Below are 20509 nucleotides of genomic sequence, written 5' to 3'. Positions count from 1 at the left end.
CTTTTCTCCTTTGAAAAAGATGTCTGCAATTATGTCAAATGTTCCTGCTATCTCCATGAAGAACAAAAATAATATTGGTTATTCTGGCCTTTCTTCATCAAAGAGTGTCATGTCTCCAAGATTTACATCTGTGGGAATACCAGGGACTCTCACTGTAACTGCTAATGTTCCCACTAAAAAAACTGCAACTCCTAGAATTGTAAAAGGATCAAGCCTGTATCGTCCACCAACATTAATATCAGCAACATCAGAGCCTGTGTCTATAGATTCTTCTTACTTCAATGAAGCCATTGTCCCACAAGGGCAAAATACTAAAAATCAAATGACCCCAAAGGCTCTCCCTTTGACATACACTGTTCTGCAAGCTGATTCCCCTGGTTCTTCAGACAATATAACAAATCCTGAACCTAATGCATCTACTAGTATTGTCAGAGAGGATAACATTTTTATACTGATGCCAATAGTGGTCTAAATTCAGAACTCAAGAAAACAAACTCCAAGTTTTCTACTTTTTTTCCTAATGAAGATAGTGAACAAAATTTCTGCTACACAAGATAAATACCTGAAGCTTCTGCAGTGAAAGACACTGCTACTGAATTTGGAGTGTCCATCTTACAGACATGAATATAATAAAAAGAAATTATCCAGTTGCCCAGAGGGAAACAAACTCTCTTAAAGATGCTGACCTAAAGTCTTTTTTTTGTGAATAAAAATGTTATTGCTGCTGATAAATCAATCAATAAGGATTATGATAGTAGTTTTATATTGGCTTACTCGACCCTTCCCTTACCTACTGATTCCCTTCTAGACGGATCTATTCCTCAGGAAATCACTTCCATGGCTGGGGACTCAAACTTGTTCACAGAAGCAATTGCCATTATTCCTACTGATTAGAAATCTTCATCTTGGAGATTATTTCTCCGGTGGAAGGAAATTCTAAGTTGGAATTTGATGTAGCTAATCCTAGAGCAGATAATACTAAATTTCAAGCTTTGGAAAGCACCAATGTTACTCATGAATCCATTGTTGACATAGGAATATTATTATCCAAATTTCAAGAAGTTTCTATTGTACCACAAGATAACGAGGAGGTTAAAGAAAACACTTCCCTTAGAACTGATATGTCTCAGTCACAGATAGAAGCAACTATTTCAAATGGTATCCCTGAGGAATCTACAAACAAAGCAGGTATGAGGGTCATAACTCACTTGCTGTAAATTCCATCTCCCTTGGATACAAAGAAATAATGACCTCACAGGCCATTACATCTTCCAATTACAGTTCACTTAGTCATATACCCAATAATCCACCCACTAGGCAAGAAGGGAACAAAAATGTGAATGTTGATGTAACCAAATCTCAAAATGTGATTGCTTCTCTGGCTTTCTTCACTGTTTCTGACAGTGAAAACTGGTTCTCTGAATGAAGATAGTGAACCTGAAACTCCCAGCGACTCCATTTCAGCAGTGATTGTAATCACCTCAATTAGGGATAATATCTCTATATTCTCCAGTAAACTGATAAAATCTGAAGATAAATAGACTTTCTAAAATGGACATTCTAGTGCCCATAAAAGACACTCCTTATCTAACAGCTGATTCTTCTAAGATTGCATGTCTTTATTCTAATAAAACTCAAGATATTCTCCATACAAAGTACACCTTAATGGTTGACATCCCTATGATGCTAGCATTTTCAAAGTCTGTTCCTGAGAATATTCTTGCTAGTCAAATATCTCTAAAAATCATAAATGTGTCAAATAACCTTCCTGGAAACTTACTGAGAAATTTTTCCCTGTGTTAGCAGTTTATACCTTCTCACTTAAAAAAAGTAAGCCTTACATCATGGACCTGAAGGAGTTGCTACTTAAAAGAAGGCATAGTCACTGAGCCAAAAACCACGAAATTTAAAGCAAATAAAAAATACCTAATAGCCAAGCACACTCCTGCTAAAAAAAAGAGATATATACTCTCAGAGATATGTCAGTAGATACGAATTTGACACTCCTTGGAAAAGACAAAACATTCCTGCTGTGTGACAGATACTCCAACAAGGTAAGAAGATGCTCTTTAGGTAAAACAAACATTATTTATGGAACCTCATCTTCTGGCCTTAAATCAGATGATATATTTGATGGCAATAAATTATTTGTCAGAGAAGAGCATGTTATATTTCCTGGAGCATATGTCACAAGCTCCATCCTTACCATGGCTAATATTCCAGAAATCACACCAAGACTTTTACTGTATGCTTCCTGTTCTATGATGGATGACATACACTCTCAATCTGAAACGTCCTTTTTACCATTACTGAGTTAAAAAGCACAGATAATGGTGATAACATTACCTTCAGGAGAGAAAGTCTTATTTTGCTGCTGCAGTCAGTGCGATTCCACATCACAGCTATATAAAAGGAAGCATAGTTGGTGTGACCGAGAAAGCAACCCCTGAAATTAAAGACTCTGTGACAAACCAGCATTGCTGAAGATGATATAATCATTTCACCCGACATTTCTGAAAAGAATTAAATGCTCATAAAAATGAATATTCTTCTCATTATTCCAACTCTGTTCACCAAAGCAGACACCAATCTTCCAAGATGTACAGCAGTTATTCAGCTAAGTTACCTCCATCCCTTTTTCCCTTTTTTGCATGTAAAGAAACTTCCCCTTAAAAGGACAATGAGTTCTCTTTTACAACATGCTTTATCCTGAAGTAAGCTTCACAAACAACTAGTGATACAAAAAAAAAATTGGAAGTTAAAAACCATCTCCCTAAGTTAGCCAACTCGTTGAATAACTTTACCCTTCGACTTCCTTTAACGCCACTGGAGATGGCAGTATTTCTAACTGAAGGCTCTATGCTTGTTACTAACTCTTGAGATTTCTTTCCTGTCCCTGATGCTGAGAACATACTCTATATCAATAAAGACTTTGGAGTCTTCAATAGTGATGTCCCTTGAAGCAAAAACATTTTTTAAAGAAAAGAAAAAAAAATAAGCTGCCCTTATATAATCAAATTTTCTAAATGTCCATCTTAACAGCAATTCAGATATTCTTGCAGATAATTGTGATATGTCCACATCAGAGACCAGTACACTAACAGAAGAAACTATAACTTTGAGGCTGGGCTCATATTTATTGAAAAATAAGCAATTGACCTTGAAATAGACATGCCTACTCTGGCTAATGCTGCTGCCCTTCTTTCAGGTTTGTTTTTATCTGAGTTTGAAAATTATATTTCCTTTAATGGCATTGTTTGTTTTCAAAAAAGACTGATTTTAAGCATTAACACTTGACTATAGTCTTCTTTCACCACATTCAGTTAAACCTTAAGACTGATACCACAATGATGATATTGGATCAAACCAACATCACTATAGAAAACACTCCCTCTGAAATTGACACTGTAATTCTTATGGCTGATACAGTTATCGCACATCCTGATCCTGTTTCTGGAAAACTTTGCTTGGAGTAGTTAAAATTACATCTTAGATATAAGGAAGAATTGTAACATGACATCAACACCTGGCCAGACACTTCTTTTGGGACTGAAATACACTCTCCACACAAAAAAAAAAAGCTCCAGAAGAATTTGAACCTAAAAATTTGACACTCTGTTACTTAAATTAATTCAAGAAAATGTGGGAATTATGATAAAGAACACTGAATGAACCCTAACAGACCAGTGATTTCTTAACAGAATCCTTACAGAATAAGTGAGAATTCCTTCTCTGAAGAAGAAAACAAAATGCAATCCTTGCTATCTAATTACCTTCTACAGCTACATTCACTGCCGTAGAAGCCATTAATTTTTGAAGATATTTAAATAACATGAATCTCAAGAGAAGATGTTTCACTTGAAAAAAAACAGCACTACTTACTTGGAAGACAGGAGACTTGAAGCTGATACTGATAAGCTTGTGCCTCCCAGAGCTGTCTTTATTGACACTGAAAGCACAAAGTACCTGGCTGACTCTGCTGGATCTGTTTCAAGTGACACTATCTCCATATAGGAAGACATAACTCTTATAAACAGAAACATGGTAAATCCCAAGTTCCATACGATTAAAACATGTTTGGTTGTGAAAGTTAGTTACGTAATACGGAAGACTCCATTGTGTTTTCATTTAATATTAATATTCCTGCAACTGGAAACCCAACCACAGCAAAGAAACAGCCTCCAAGGAGAGCCAGTGTCATTGCCCCTGTGGTTGATGCAACAATTGCCATGATGACCAATGCTTCATCACTATAACAAACACTACTTTCCTGCCTGGGATGCCAGTGGGCCCAAGAGAAAGATCTTGTGAGTGTGCATGGTGTCACATCACCCTATGGCTGAAGATGGTTCTCCTAAAATTTATTCCCATCATCCAACAGAAAGGAATAAAATACCAACTGAAGCAACAATTTTCTTTGGGGCTGACAACACTATTTCTAAATCAGAAACAACTATTACTTCAGAAGGAGACCATATTTCTTCAGCAAATGACTATACACGAGAAAGCGATTTTTCATCTACTACAGGCAACAAGCTGACACCTCCAAAGGAAAGATTAAAATCCGAAGATGATGTTGAGGCTCATCTCACCAAATCAACAACCTATACGGAGAAAGAAATGCCCTGTCTGACTGGCACTACAAACCCTATGGCTGATAACTCCATTAATGAAAATTTCATTTCACCAAAAATTGGTAATGTTTCATCACCACTTGCTACTGTTTCTTTAATAGATTTTTCCACTAACCTAGCAGAAGATATTCTATTGGATACTACCCGCCCAGGGGATAAAGATGTCTCAATAACTTCTGAAGTCTCTGGCGAATTTAAGAAAAGCACCACTTGCATTGCTGACACCCCTATACTTTCAGGTAAGAAGGATGCACCTGATGTCATCCATTCTAAGTCCTCAGACAAATCTAATGCTGATAAAATTCTACAGGTCACTAACTCCTCTATTCCTGATGTTGAAATCTCTTCCTCTCCTAAAAACAATGTCACCACTATTCCAGATATAACTGCACTTACAGAAGAGAAAATAACTGAAATTGATCTAATTCTTTCAGATGAGGATTCCGATGCTGTAGCCAAATTAACTGACTCTGATGAGGAAAATTTCATCACTGTCTTTGAACTCACTACTTCTGCTGAAAAAGACAAAGATAACCCAGAAGATATTCCACTAATGGATGAAGAGTCTAGCGATGAGGTCAATGTTTGGGTAGAGAGAGATAGCCCAAAAGAAGCAGAGACTCATTCCATTTTGCTTACAGCTGTTGAATCCAGATATGACTTCGTTGTCCCCACATCAGTAGCTATGAACCTTGAGGATGATTCACCTACTACAACAACGAAAGAATTATCTGAAAATGGTAGAGCTGAATCTGTAACTAAGGTCACTGGGCCATCCTCCCCCATACTAGATGCACCAATCCCCATACTAGATGCTTCGAGCCACTTGGAAGACAACTTTACAACTGAAATGGATCTCTTTAAACTACTGGGAGAAGATCCAGATGGGTTCATGATTTGAAAGCAGCAAAAGTGATACCATGTAGAATGCTTTAAGAACTTATTTAGTCAGCTAGTCTTAACATCTAAGACGTTTGTCCAGCAAGCAAAACTCTAAAAATAATGACAGACTTGAGCATTTTAAGGCAAGTATTAAACTTAGAAAATTCGGATGCTTAATAAAAGAAATCATATAGCTGAATATATTTATGGAAACCATAAAAAACCAAACAGTACAATAGCCCTCCTAGTATCACAAAGTGTAATTGAGTCATCCAACAGCTATTTACTTATTTTAATACAAAATGTTCAATCCCAGTCTTGAGGAATATGAACAGCGAGCAATAAAGGAAGCTCACTTCTTGCCATAATTAATGAGGTACATCATTTTAGTTCATCCTAAATAGCATATTTTAGTGAGAGTTAAGGAAATGGAGAGAACATATCTCAAAAAAAAAAAAATCATTACAGAATTAAAATATTTTCTGAAATGAACATGCTGATTCTAAACAGATTTAGTTTCTTTAATATGTGACTCATGAATATATTTATAACCCTCGCTTATATAAGAATTAAGGCTATTCAGTAACTATTGAGTACCCATATGAGATATATATGCCATAAACAAGTTTCTTGGTTCATGGTGGATTCAAGCTAAGGTAAAATAATGTTTTACAAACATGTACATTTTTCAAAAAAACTATTATGTGGAAACATATGAATCAATTAATTTTGTTGCTTTTAAAATTTCTTTCCTAAATTTTTGTCCATTTTTTCCAGGTCTTAAGTCATTGAATACCCCCACTGCTCTTAGGATCTTGGTTAGCTATTCAAGGCCAGAAATCTTCATTCTTTTCTGACACAGACTTTTTAAATGGGTCTGTCTATACTTTGCTGATTTTTCTGCAATAAATCCTTCGACAGCAACTGATTTACTGTGTGACAGTGTGTTTGATATTCTAGTACAGAATTCTCACATTAGAAGAAATATAGATAAAATAAAAATCTATCATTTGTTTAAAGAACAAATTAATGTGTAGAGACTCATAAATTTGGTATATTAAAAAAAGAGAGAGAAACAAAAACAAACCCAAAACAATGGATGAATACTAAATGGTATATTTCAGAAATGTGGGGTCATTATAACCATTTTACAGAAATGAATACAAATTTGCATCATTAGATAGACAATGTCATGGTGGTGGTGGTGATAGTTAGTTGCTACAGAACTGGTGCCTACTCATGACAACTTTATGTATAACAGAATGAAACATTTCTCAGTGCTGTTCCATCTTCATCATCATTGGTATATTTGAGACCATTATTGTGACTACTATGTCAGATCATCTTATAGAGGGTTCCCCTGGTTTTTGCTGAACCTCTACTTTACAAAAGAGATAGATGATATTTTATACTATAGACTATAAAACCAAAAACCAAACCCATTGCCATTGACGAGGATACAGTAGCGTGTTAAAACCCAGAAACACATTTTAACATAAAAATGTAGTGTTTGTAAAGTGGACTTTAAAACCATGGAACATATGATAGTTAATAAATCTTGCTCTAATGATTGTTTGTAAGAAAATTGTTAAAGCACTATTTAAAACCATGCTCTTAGATAAATTCTACATAGATCAAAGACTTTAGTGTGAAAAATAAAACCACACAAAAATAAGAAGGCAAGTTATGTGTGTATTTATCTAAATAAGAGTTGAGGCATCTATTTAAGTGAAGAAAAGTTAAAAAAGATTGATAGATTTCATCACATGAACATTTAAAAGTCTCTACAAAAGGAAAATAATGTAATATTAAAAGACAATAACTGGGGGAAAATAATTGCATTATACATGACAGTGAAAAAATTACTATCCTTACTCTACTAATAATTCTTACAAAGAAAGCATTTCAAACAAACAGTAGAAACAGATAATTCATGGAACAAAAATTGACAACAAAAATATAAGAAATAATCATTAATAATAATATTCAAGAAATAGAGACTACTAGACACCATTTTTATCCATTTTACAATTGACAGTGATGGTTTTAAATATTTACTGTTGGCTGATGCAAATTTATCTAAACTTTCTGGGTGGCAATTTGGCAATATATATAATAAGCGTTAAAAACATTTAAGGTTTTTAACCTAGCTGTTTTACATTTAACAATTTTCTTAAGAATTAATAAGAGATTATGAAAGAAGCTAACGGTTATTAAACTCTTACTACAAGCTGGGCACTGTTATCTTTGAATTTAGAATAACATTTTATCTTCATGATAACCCTATGAGAAGACATGTTATTATAATCATTTTACAGATAGTGAAACTGAGTCAGAAAAGTTAAACAACACACCCAACTTTAAAATTAATATGCAGTGTTTTTTTTTAAACAGGTCTCAAATTCAGGCAGTCTACCTCCAGAGCCCACGCTCTCTTAATCACTACACTGTATTAGCCCACATAGATTTAAATACAAGGATGTTGGCAAAGACTTACATACAAGGATGTTATTCTATAAATTTATAAAAGAGAAACACTGAAAGCAATCTAAAATTCTAGTGACAAAGAATTGGTTATGTCTTGATATATCTATATGAAGCCATTATATGATTTTCTATTCAATCACTAGAAAAATGTTTACACTAAATTGATAAATGTTATACACACACATATAGATCCCTGGGTGGTGCAGGTAACATACTCAGCTGCTAACCAAAAAGTTGGAGGTTGGAGTACACCCATATGTGTCTCAGAAGATCTGGAGATCTACTTCCAAAAAACCAAACTCGACAGCAACAGATACACAGATTTGTGTGTGTGTGTGTGTGTGTGTGTGTGTGTGTGTGTAGTCAACACCATCAGGCAGAAAACTTTCATATACATATGAAATTTTCGTGTATATAAATTTCACATATATACATGAAAAGGAGAATGTTCCCTAGACAAAGCACAAAATTGAAAAAAAAAAAATTTAACAATATCTTCACAGCAGTGATTATAAAGGAACTTCAAGTGATTTGTTTCATTCTCTGTGCTTTCATGCATTTTCTAATTATTCTTCAGTGACCCAGAATATAAAATGCACACAGGATGGATGATTGTCAACATCTCAGCTAGAAAATTTGGGAACTATCTCAGATTCCCCACTTGCCCTTACTTCCTACACTCAAGAAAAAAAAAAAATAGTATTATGGAGTGTTTCCTCTGTGTCTGACACTGAGTATTTTATTCATTTTTCATTCATAAAGCATTTATTTTGCACATATGTTCCAAGTACCGTGAAACCCTCTTATGACATTGTAATGAATTAAATTGTATAAGGCCCATACCTTCATGAAAATTAATCTACTAGGAAAGACAAATATTAAATTCTCACAATCACACATGAAGAAACACCTAACTACTGATTGTGATGGGTGTTACAAAAAAATCTAAGAAGAGATTATGATAGCCGCAGACTTTACACAAATTTAAAGTCAAAGAAGCTGTCTCTGAGAAAGTGAGATTTATGCTAAGATTGAAAAATATGCAGGAGAATGGGGAAACAACATGCCTACAGCCTTGACGCTAGAAATGGCTTAGGTTTGTCAAACAGTTGAACGCTCTGTGTGGCTGGAACATGTCATCACTTAGAAAATGACTCAATACAAAGCTGAAGAGGTAGGCAGGAGACAAATCATATGTGGTTTGTCAGACATTCTGGATCTTAATTATACATTTGAAAGCTCTTAAAAGTTTTAATCATGTTAACCTCCGATTAACCTGAGATAGATGGCAATCTAAAAATATATATTATTTCACAAACCAGAGCCATAGTTTTCTTCCACGGACTTTGTTTAGGAGAAAAGCTTGATAGTCTCCTTTGAGTGGGCGAGGTGAGGCACTGAACATAAATTGGACTGAAACATGTAAAAAATTGAAGAGGTAGCATGCTCAACAACAGAAGGTGGAGGGCACTGGTAGTTCAGTGGTAGAATTCTTGCCTTCCATGCAAACACCAAGAAATGCTAGCTAGTGCATCTCAAGCGCAACCACCACATGTCTGTCTGTGGAGGCTTGTGTGTTGCTGTAATGCTGAGTAGGTCTCAGCAGAATTTTCAGATTAGGAAGCAATGATTATCTACATACAAAAACCAGCCACTGAAAACCCTGCAGATCATGATGGGGCAATCCTGTTGTACACAGAGTCACCATAAGTCAAGAGCAATTCAACAGCAGCTAACAACAACAACAACAGAAGGTAAAGAAATTTAAAAATAGGGCTGGGCGGAGGCAGACCCAAGATGGCAGAATAGACAGATGCTTCCGCCGAGCCCTCTTTACAACAAAGACCCAAAAAACAAGTGAAATGAGCTAGGAGCCCTGAGCATCAACAGCAAGCTTAGAAAATGAACTGAGGGGCAGGGGGAGAAAGAGACTGTTCAGAACTGGAGAGGAGTTACCAGACCTGAACCTTGGGGAGCCCTCAGGCAGCATTCCCCAAGCAGCAAGGCAGGCTGGTACTAGTGTTCGGCTGCAGTTTCCTCAGGGAGAAGCAGCCAGCCGCACAGCCTACTCACACCTCGGGAACCTGAGAAGAAGGGTGCTCTCGGCAAAAGCTAAGTACTTGCGTATATTTTACCATGCCCCCCCCCCATGCCGGCTTCAGCAGCTGAATTCCCTGGGCCTGAGATAGGCTCTGTTGAGCACCTAGAGCCATTCTCCCAGCCTTGGAGAAGGAAAAAATTTGCAACAGGGGGAAAAGATAATTTGCCAGCTACACTAACCAGGGGAGCTCAGGACAGAAGCGGCTCTGTCCAGGTATAAATGCTCTGTGGACTTTGAGCACCTTTCTCTTCTGCATGGACCTGTGTGGGCCTATTTCAGAAGAATAGGCCCTTGTTGGCAAACTCCAACCATTTCAGCTGTGCGGTGGGGAGGTAGGTTTGACATTGATGTTTGACATTGCTTTGCCTATTAAACAAGGTCCTTACCTACACACATCAGGGACCTAAGGACTGGTAGCTTCACTCAGGTCACCCAGCCACCCACGTCAGGGGTCCAAGGATAACTGGTACCTCCTAGTCCTTACAAGCAAAAACATTGGGTGTCCTGCAGAACCCGCCCACCTGCATGCTTTGGGGAACAGGGACATGCTTTCCTCAGAGACACTTCGGGGTTGGTTCTCAGCCCCCTGCCTTGTTCAGAGAGTGACTCCCTGCTGCAATCAGATACCGGTACATACACCAATCACCCCTGCCCCTCTAAGACTATAGGAGAGAGCCTGTACCACACACTTGATGACCAGCTACCTAGACACCTGAGCTGAATTCATACAAGAAAACTGAATGGACTCCTAGACTGATATACCTGATATACCTAATAACAGCTCTAGCCATCTGCGGACAGGAAGTCAGAGCTCGAAGGGTGAAAATAATCAAGCTATCTCACTCAAGCAACCCATTTGGGTATACCAAAACAAAACAAAGCAAGAAGCTATGACACAGTAAGCAAGCATAAACTAATATAACATAGAGATGGCTCAGAGACAACAGTCAATATCAAGTCACGTAAAGAAGCAGACCATGATCACCTCAACAAGCTCTCAGAACAAAGAATCCAGGGATCTTCTAGATGAAAGTACATTCCTGGAATTACCAGAGCCAGAATACAAAAGATTAATATGCAGAACCCTTCAAGACATCAGGAAGGAAATGAGGCAATACGCAGAACAAGCCAAGGAACACACAGATAAGGCAATTTAAAAAATTAAAAAGATTATTCAGGAACATAATGAAAAATTTAATAAGCTGGAAAAACCCATAGACAGACAGTAATCAGAAATTCAGAAGTTTAACAAAATTACAGAAGTAGACAACTCAATAGAAAGTCAGAGGAGCAGAATTGAGCAAGTAGAAGCCAGAATTTCTGAACTCGAAGATAAATCACTTGGCAGTAATTTATTTGAAGGAAAATCAGATAAAATAATATTAAAAAATGAAGAAATCTTAAGAATCATGTGGGACTGTATCAAGAGAAATAACCTACTAGTGATTGGTGTACCAGAACAAGGAGGGATAACAGAAAATACAGAGAGACTTGCTGAAGATTTGTTGGCAGAAAACTTCCCTGATATTGTGAAAGATGGGAATTTATCTATCCAAGATGCTCATCGAACCCCACATAAGGTAGATGTTAAAAGAAAGTCACCAAGACATATTATAATCAAACTTGCCAAAACCAAAGATAAAGAGAGAATTATAAGAGCAGCGAGAGATAAATGAAAAGTCACCTACAAAGGAGAGCCAAAAAGAATAAGTTTGGACTACTCAGCAGAAACCATGCAGTCAAGAAGGCAATGGGATGACATATTTAAAAAATTGAAGGAAAAAAATTGCCAACCGAGAATCCTATATCCTGCAAACTGTCTCTTAAATATGAAGGTGAAATTAGGATATTTTCAGACAAACAGAAGTTCAAGGAATTCGTAAAAACCAAGCCAAAACTACAAGAAATAAGAAAAGGAGTTCTTTGGTTAGAAAATCAATAATACCAGGTATCAACCCAAGACTAGAACACTGGGCAGAGCAATCAGAAGTCAACCCAGACAGGGAAATCAAAAAAAAAACCAAGCAAGATTTAAAAAAAAAAAAAATCTCAAAACAGGGTAACAGTGATGTTATTAAATAAAACAAGACAACATTAAAGTAATAAAGTGGGACTGAGAAATGTAATCATACATCTTCCACATAGAGAGGAACATGGGCGATAGAAAGAAATAAAAGTTAGGTTTCAATTTAGGAGAATAGGGGTCAATAATAAGGTAAACAAAAGGAGAAAACTATCCTACTCATCAAAATAAAAAACAAGAAAAAATAGAGACTCAGCAGAAACAAAATCAACAACAACAAATATGAGGAAAGGACAATATAATAATCTACTCACCACATAAAATTAAGTGGGGAAAAAAAACTGTAAACAACATACAAAAAAAGACATCAAAATGATAGCATTAAATTCATACCTACCCATAATTACGCTGAATATAAATGGGCTAAAAGCACCAATAAAGAGAGACAGTGGCAGAGTGGATTAAAAAACAAGATCCGTCTATATGCTGCCTACAGGAGACACTCCTTAGACTTAGAGACACAAACTAAAACTCAAAGCATGGAAAAAAAAATATATCAAGCAAACAACAACCGAAAAAGAGCAGGAGTAGCAATATTAACTTCTGACAAAATAGGCAAATTTAATCCATCATAAAGGATAAGGAAGGACACTATATAGTGATTGAAGGGACAATACACCAAGAAGATATAACCACATTAAATATTTATGCACCCAATGACAGGGCTGCAAGATACATAAAAAAAAACTTGGCATTGTAAAGTGAGATAGACAGCTCCATAATAATAGTAGGAGACTTCAACACACCACTTTCGGTGAAGGACACGGCTTCCAGAAAGAAGCTCAATAAAGACACGGGAGATCTGGAAACCACAATCAACCAACTTGACCTCATAGACATGTACAGAACACTCCAACCAACAGCAGCCAAGTATACTTTCTTTTCTAGTGCACATGGAACATACTCTAGAATAGACCACAAGTTAGGTCAAAAAGCAAGCCTTAGCAGAATCCAAAACATTGAAATATTACAAAGCATCTTCTCTGACCATAAGGCCATAAAAGTGGAAATCAATAGCAGAAAAAGCAGGGAAAAGAAATCAAACACTTGGAAACTGAACAATACCCTGCTCAAAAAAGATTGGATTATAAAAGACATTAAGGATTAAAAAAACCCACTGCCGTCAATTCCGACTCATAGTGACACTACAGGACAGAGTAGAACTGCCCTGTAGAGTTTCCAAAGAGCACCTGGTGGATTTGAACTGCCAGCCACTTGGTTAAGAGCTGTAGCACTTAACTACTACAACACCAGGGTTTCCGACAAAGAAATTCGCAGAATCCAGTGAGAATGAAAACACTTCCTATCAGAACCTTTGGGACACAGCAAAAGCAGCGCTCAGAGGCCAATTTATATCAATAAATCCACGTATACAAAAAGAAGAAAGGGCCAAATTCAAAGAATTATCCCTACAACTTGAACAAACAGGAAGAGAGCAACAAAAGAAACCCTCAGGCACCAGAAAAAAACAAATAACAAAAATTAGAGCAGAACTAAATGAAAAAGAAAACAGAAAAGAAATTGAAAGAATTAACAAGACCAAAAGCTGGTTCTTTGAAAAAATCAACAATATTGATAAACCACTGGCCAAACTGACAAAAGAAAAACAGGAGAGGAAGCAAATAACCTGAATAAGAAATGAGATGAGCGATATTACAACAGACCCAACTGAAATAAAAAGAATCTTATCAGATTACTATGAAAACTTGTACTCTAACAAATTTGAAAACCTGGAAGAAATGGATGAATTCCTAGAAACACACTACCTACCTAAACTAACACAAACAGAGGTAGAACAACTAAATAGACCCATAACAAAAGAAGAGATTGAAAAGGTAATCAAAAAACTCCCAACAACAACAACAAAAAAAGCCCTGGCCTGGACGGCTTCACTGCAAGAGTTCTACCAAACTTTCAGAGAAGAGTTAACACCACCACTACTAAAGGTATTTCAGAGCATAGAAAAGGACGGAATACTCCCAAACTCATTCTATAAAGCCACCATATCCCTGATACCAAAATCAGGTAAAGACACCACAAGAAAAGAAAATTATACACCTATATCCCTCATGAACTCATGAACTTAGATGCAAAAATCCTCAGCAAAATTCTAGCCAATAGAATTCAACAACATATTAAAAAAATAATTCACCATGACCAAGTGGGATTCATACCAGGTATGCAGGGATGTTTCAACATTAGAAAAACAATTAATGTAATCCATCACATCAATAAAAGATAAGAATCACATGATTTTATCAATTGATGCAGAAAAGGCATCTGACAAAGTTCAACACCCACTGATGATAAAAACTCTCAGCAAAAAAAGAATAAAAGGAAAATTCCTCAACATAATAAAGGGCATTTATACAAAGCCAACAGCCAAGATCACCCTAACTGGAGAGAGCCTGAAAGCATTCCCCTTGAGATCGGGAACCAGACAAGGACGCCCTTTATCACCGCTCTTATTCAATATTGTGCTGGACGTCCTAGCCAGAGCAATTAGGCTAGATAAAGAAATAAAGGGCATCCAGATTGGCAAGGAAGAATTAAAATTATCTCTATTTGCAGGCAACATGATCTTGTACACAGAAAACCCTAAGGAATCCTCAAGAAAACTACTGAAACTAATAGACGAATTCAGCAGAGTATTGGAATAAAAGATAAACATACAAAAATCAGTTGGATTCCTCTACACCAACAAAAAGAACATTTAAGAGGAAATCACAAAATCAATACCATTCACAGTAGCCCACAAGAAGATAAAATACTTAGGAATAAATCTTACCAGAGATGTAAAAGACTTATACAAAGAAAACTACAATATGCTTCTGCAAGAAACCAAAACAGACCTACATAAGTGGGAAAACGTACTTGCTCATGGATAGGAAGGCTTAACATTGTGAAAAATGTCTATTCTGCCAAAAGCGATCTATACATTTAATGCAATTCTGATCCAAATTCCAACAACATTCATTAACGAGTTGGAGAAAAAATCACCAACGTCATACGGAAGGGAAAGAGGCCCTGCATAAGTAAGGCATTACTGAAGAAGAAGAAAAAAATGGGAGGCCTTACTTTACCTGATTTTAGAACCTATTATACCACCACAGTAGTCAAAACAGCCTGGTACTGGTACAACAACAGATATGTAGACCAATGGAATAGAATTGAGAATCCAAACATAAATCCATCCACATATGAACAGTTGATATTTCACAAAGGCCCCAAAACAGTTAAATGGGGAAAAGACAGTCTTTTCAACAAATGGTGCTGGCATAACTGGATATCCATCTGCAAAAAAAAATGAAACAAGACCCATACCTCACTCCATGCACAAAAATGAGCTCAAAATGGATCAAAGACCTAAATATAAAATCTAAAATGATAAAGATCATGGAAAAAAATAGGGACAAAGTTAGGAGCCCTGATGCATGGCATAAACAGTATACAAAACATTATTAAGAATGCAGAAGAAAAACTAAATAACTGGGAGCTCCTAAAAATCAAACACCTATGCTCATCCAAAAACTTCACCAAAAGAGTACAGACTACCTACCTACAGACTGGGAAAAAGTTTTTAGCTATGACATTTCCGATCAGCGCCTGATCTCTAAAATCTACATGATACTGCAAAAACTCAACTACAAAAAGACAAATAACCCAATTAAAAAATGGGCAAAAGATATGAACAGACACTTCACTAAAGAAGACATTCAGGTAGCTAACAGATACATGAGGAAATGCTCACAATCATTAGCCATTAGAGAAATGCAAATCAAAACTACAATGAGATTTCATCTCACTCCAACAAGGCTGTCATTAATCCAAAAAACACAAGATAATAAATGTTGGAGAGGCTGTGGAGAGACTGGAACACTTCTACACTGCTGGTGGGAATGTAAAATGGTACAACCATTTCTGAAATTGATTTGGCGCTTCCTTAAAAAGCTAGAAATAGAACTACCATACGTTCCAGGAATCCCACTCCTCGGAATATATCCTAGAGAAATAAAAGCCTTTACACGAATATATATATGCACACCCCTGTTCATTGCAGCACTGTTTACAATAGCAAAAAGATGGAAGCAACCAAGGTGGCCATCAATGGATGAATGGACAAATAAATTATGGTATATTCACACAATGGAATATTATGCATCGATAAAGAACAGTGATGAATCCGTGAAACATATCATAACACGGAGGAACCTGGAAGGCATTATGCTGAGTGAAATTAGTCAGTTGCAAAAGGACAAATATTGTATCAGACCACTATTATAAGAACTTGAGAAATAGTTTAAACTGAGAAGAAAACTTTCTTTGATGGTTACGAGAAGGGGGAGGTTGAGGGGGTGGGAAAGAGGTATTCACTAATTAGATAGTAGACAAGAACTACTTTAGGTGAAGGGAAAGACAACACACAATACAGGGAACGTCAACATGACTGGACTAAACCAAGAGCAAAGAAGTTTCCTGAATAAACTGAATGCTTAGAAGGCCAGCATAGCAGGGGCACGGGTTTGGGGACCATGGTTTCATGGGACATCTAAGTCGATTGGCATAATAAAATCTATTAAGAAAACATTCTGCATCCCACTTTGAAGAGTGGTGTCTGGGGTCTTAAACACTAGCAACCAGCCATCTAAGATTCATCAGTGAGTCTCAACCCACCTGGATCAAAGGAGAATCAACACCAAGGACTCAAGGTAATTACGAGCCCAAGAGACAGAAAGGGCCAGATGAACCAGAGACTACATCATCCTGAGGCCAGAAGAACTAGATGGTGTCTGGCTACAACTGGTGACTGCTCTGACAGGGAACACAACAGAGAACCCCTGAAGGAGCAGGAGAGCCGTGGGATGTAGACCCCAAATTCTCATAAAAAGACCAGACTTGATGGCCTGACTGAGACTAGAAGGATCCCGGTGGTCATGGCCCCCAGACCTTCTGTTGGCCCAGTACAGGAACCATTCCCGAAGCCAACTCTTCAGACATGGATTGGACTGGACAATGGGTTGGAGAGGGATGCTGGTGAGGATCAGGTGGACACTTGAGACTATGCTGACATCTCCTGTCTGGAGGGGAGATGAGAAGATAGAAGGGTTTGAAGCTGGCGAAATGGACACTAAAAGAGAGAGTGAAGGGAGGGAGAGGGCTGTCTCACTAGAGGGAGAGTAATTGGGAGTATGTAGCAAGGTGTATATAAGTTTTTGTGTGAGCAACTGACTTGATTTGTAAACTTTCACTCAAAGCACAATAAAAGGTATAAAAAAAAAAACAGGGCTAGGCAAAAAAAGAGAGAAGAGCAGAGCCCCTTGACAACTGGCTGGGGCCCAATAAGAAGAGTAGCAAGCAAGATTCTTGGTGGCCAGTGGACAAAGGACTTTTTTAGAAAGGGTGCCTATTAATCAGTTTAAAAGTGTGCAGCTTCAAAGCAGTTTCTCCTTGCCTTGAAACCTCATTAAATACCTTTAAGAAGCAGTGTCTTCTGACTTGATTTGTATACTTTCACCTAAAACACAATAAATAAAGTTAAAAAAAAAAAGCAGCAGCGACGTCTTGAATATGTAATATTGAGGAAATAAAGGAATAAGTGGGCCCAAGGAGGACCCTCTAATGAAGGAAAATATGCTAGACAAATTATTCATTCCCAAATATACTAAACAGTGGTAACCCTAGAAAGGACTTTCGGGCATACAACAGGCTGACATTTAGAGCAAACTCATTTTACAGGTGATCAGACTGAAACTGAGAAAGATCACTTGGCCCAAGATAAACAAGCTAGTAACTGTTAGCCCTCAGTTTTGATCCCTGTGACTCAGGTTCGTCTGATTCTAAAGCCCAAGTTCGAAGTCACATCGCTTGTTCAACAGTTGAACAGGAAATCATTTTACCTCCTTATCATAACCCTCCCCTTTCTCCATTCCCACAGCCACTCCCTTGTTTAAGCCTACCTACAGTCATATAATTGGCCATCCCTCCTCTGGTCTTGCGTGCCACCAATTATAATGCCCCTTGGCACATATCTTTCATCTAGAGACCTTTACCGACTCCCCACTTTCTTTATGATAAAGCCTGAGCTCCTTAGCACACAAGTCTTTGCATGTTCTTTCTCTTCCCACATACCACCTGTACTTCTCCTGCCCTCCCTTCACACACTACACTGTACCCTACACAAGGTGTACTCTATCGAAAGGAAGTAGTAAAGGTAAGCTTCAGGAGAGCTGGGACCCCACACCTATTGAGTTAAACAGTAGCTAGTATATAGTAAAGTAGGTACACAATAAATGTTTGTAAATGAATAAAGGAGAGGTATTATAGTTTCCTTAATGTGATTGACATCTACTATTTTTGACCTAGTTTCCAATCCCACCCCCTTGCATGTAACGCAGCCCCTCGCCTTTCATATATGGGTGATTTAGGTGAGATGGACCCCACCCCCAACTTCAGCAATGAGCTAGTCACATTGTGTCCTTTATGCCTTGCCACAGTCCCTTAGGGATACGCATATAACCCACTCAGAATAAAAGGACACGAGGAGGTGTTTGCTGGGGTTTCTGGGAAATAAGCTTCTGAAAGAAACTTCAGGCTGGAAACATTTACTGTCAGGGGCTGCCAGAATCATCTTGGGATCACAAGGAGGCAGGTTGCCTGAGAATGGAGCCAACACTGCAGAAATTAGCATCAAGAAATTTAAAGATTTACCTGATTTCTAGCTGTATCATGGATCGAGCCTTACCTGGCCTATTTATTTCCCTGTGACAGTGCATTTTTCTTTCTGGTTAAACAAGTTTGGGTTGTTTTCTGTGTTTGAAATCAAAGCATGCCAATAAACAAGAATTCAAGCTGTTTCAAGTCCCTGAGTCTTTCTTCAGTGTGTTCCATCTTCGTAGAATTCTTTACAGTCGTTCTTATTTGGCAAACACTTAATCATCTTTCAAGATTCAGCTCAAGTGCTAGCTTCTCCAACTATCCTTAGGCATGATGACCTGTTGTGTATACCACTATATACATCCTCTAGCCACACACTTATTATACTTAATTGTATCTATTTGATGAAAACTATTCCTGTCACAAGATAATCCTATATATAGTTCCTTCTAACGCAAGATAACTCTGTCCAAAGTTTCCCTTTGTCCGAATGTAACCCTTGCTCACAATCCTCACCACATCCCTTGCCCATAGCTACCCATACCCTATGGCACAAAACTCTGCTTCACACCTTAAGGAATCCTTGGCCACAGTAAGAGAGAGACAGAGAGAGAGACCAGTTCTAAGAAGGGACCCCTGACTACCATAAAGAAAGTCAGTCCTCCTAAAGAAATCCCCTGGCCATTTGTTCAAGTTACTAAACTAGCTCTACAAAAGAACGACAAAAGGATGCATTAAAGAACATTTATGACTTAAAGGTACCAAGAAGACTGGGGAATTGGACCAGTATGTGTGTGGTATGTCTGCTTTCCCCAATTATTCTACTTGTTGCACATTAGGAGTAAACAAAAGATACATATTTAAGTCTGTAAAATGTTTAACACTGTTAAATTTTGAGTCTGCGATCTTTATTTCCACAACACCATTGGCAAGTTTTTTTGGATTTCTCACATCTCCCGAACATAACAGAGGTATAAATTGAAATTGACATCCCCCTTCCCTCAAAGTGTTCCTCTTCTAATACTCCACATTTCAGCAAAAGACATCATCTGCACATTTGACCAACCCAGAAACTGGGGAACCATCTTTCTCTCCTTTCTCACTCCCAGCATCAAACAAATACAAATTTTTCACCACTTAGTTCTAAACATCTCAGGAATCAAATGTCTCATCATCTGCTATTGTCAGTTTTTGCTCTCATATCTCAACTACACAGATCTTCTCTCAGTTTCTTTAGTGTCAAGCTATCCCTTGCCTCAGGGTCATTGAACACACTACACCCTCCTTGGGACATTCTTGAATTCACCCTTAAAGCTCACCAGAATATCCCTGAGCCCTCCAAACACCTAAGTCCCCTGCATTCTTCCATCATATTGTGTCATTGTAAACTACACTTCCCTTCATGTAACATCCATCATTTTTTCTATTGCCTTTTTAATGTTATCTTCCCTATTGGACTGTATGTTTGTTATGTGGGTTAATCTTTTAAACCCAAAATTGATACACGTGGTCTGACAACTCTTCATTATTTCTTTCTCATTTGCTTATAAGTCTATAACATTTCCCTTGTTCACTGCTAACTTTAATTATTTCATAATTTATCATCTGTATCAGAACATTTTTGGACTAAAAGGAGACACTACTAATAATGACTGCAAAACAATAAGC

The 20509-nt window shown here is 37.4% G+C and overlaps 1 protein-coding gene across 1 annotated transcript; it reads left to right on the top strand.

The window, feature by feature from the left end:
* Positions 1-4335: 4335 nt before the first annotated feature.
* CABS1 (calcium binding protein, spermatid associated 1) lies at positions 4336-5784 on the top strand. The gene has a single exon (XM_003414168.3). The coding sequence runs from the start codon at positions 4336-4338 to the stop codon at positions 5533-5535; it is 1200 nt and encodes a 399-aa protein (XP_003414216.2). The 3' UTR covers positions 5536-5784.
* Positions 5785-20509: the final 14725 nt, after the last annotated feature.

The sequence above is a fragment of the Loxodonta africana genome, chromosome 5, assembly GCF_030014295.1.
Source record: "Loxodonta africana isolate mLoxAfr1 chromosome 5, mLoxAfr1.hap2, whole genome shotgun sequence".
NCBI lineage: Eukaryota > Metazoa > Chordata > Mammalia > Proboscidea > Elephantidae > Loxodonta > Loxodonta africana.
This window is presented reverse-complemented; position numbering and strand designations above follow the sequence as displayed.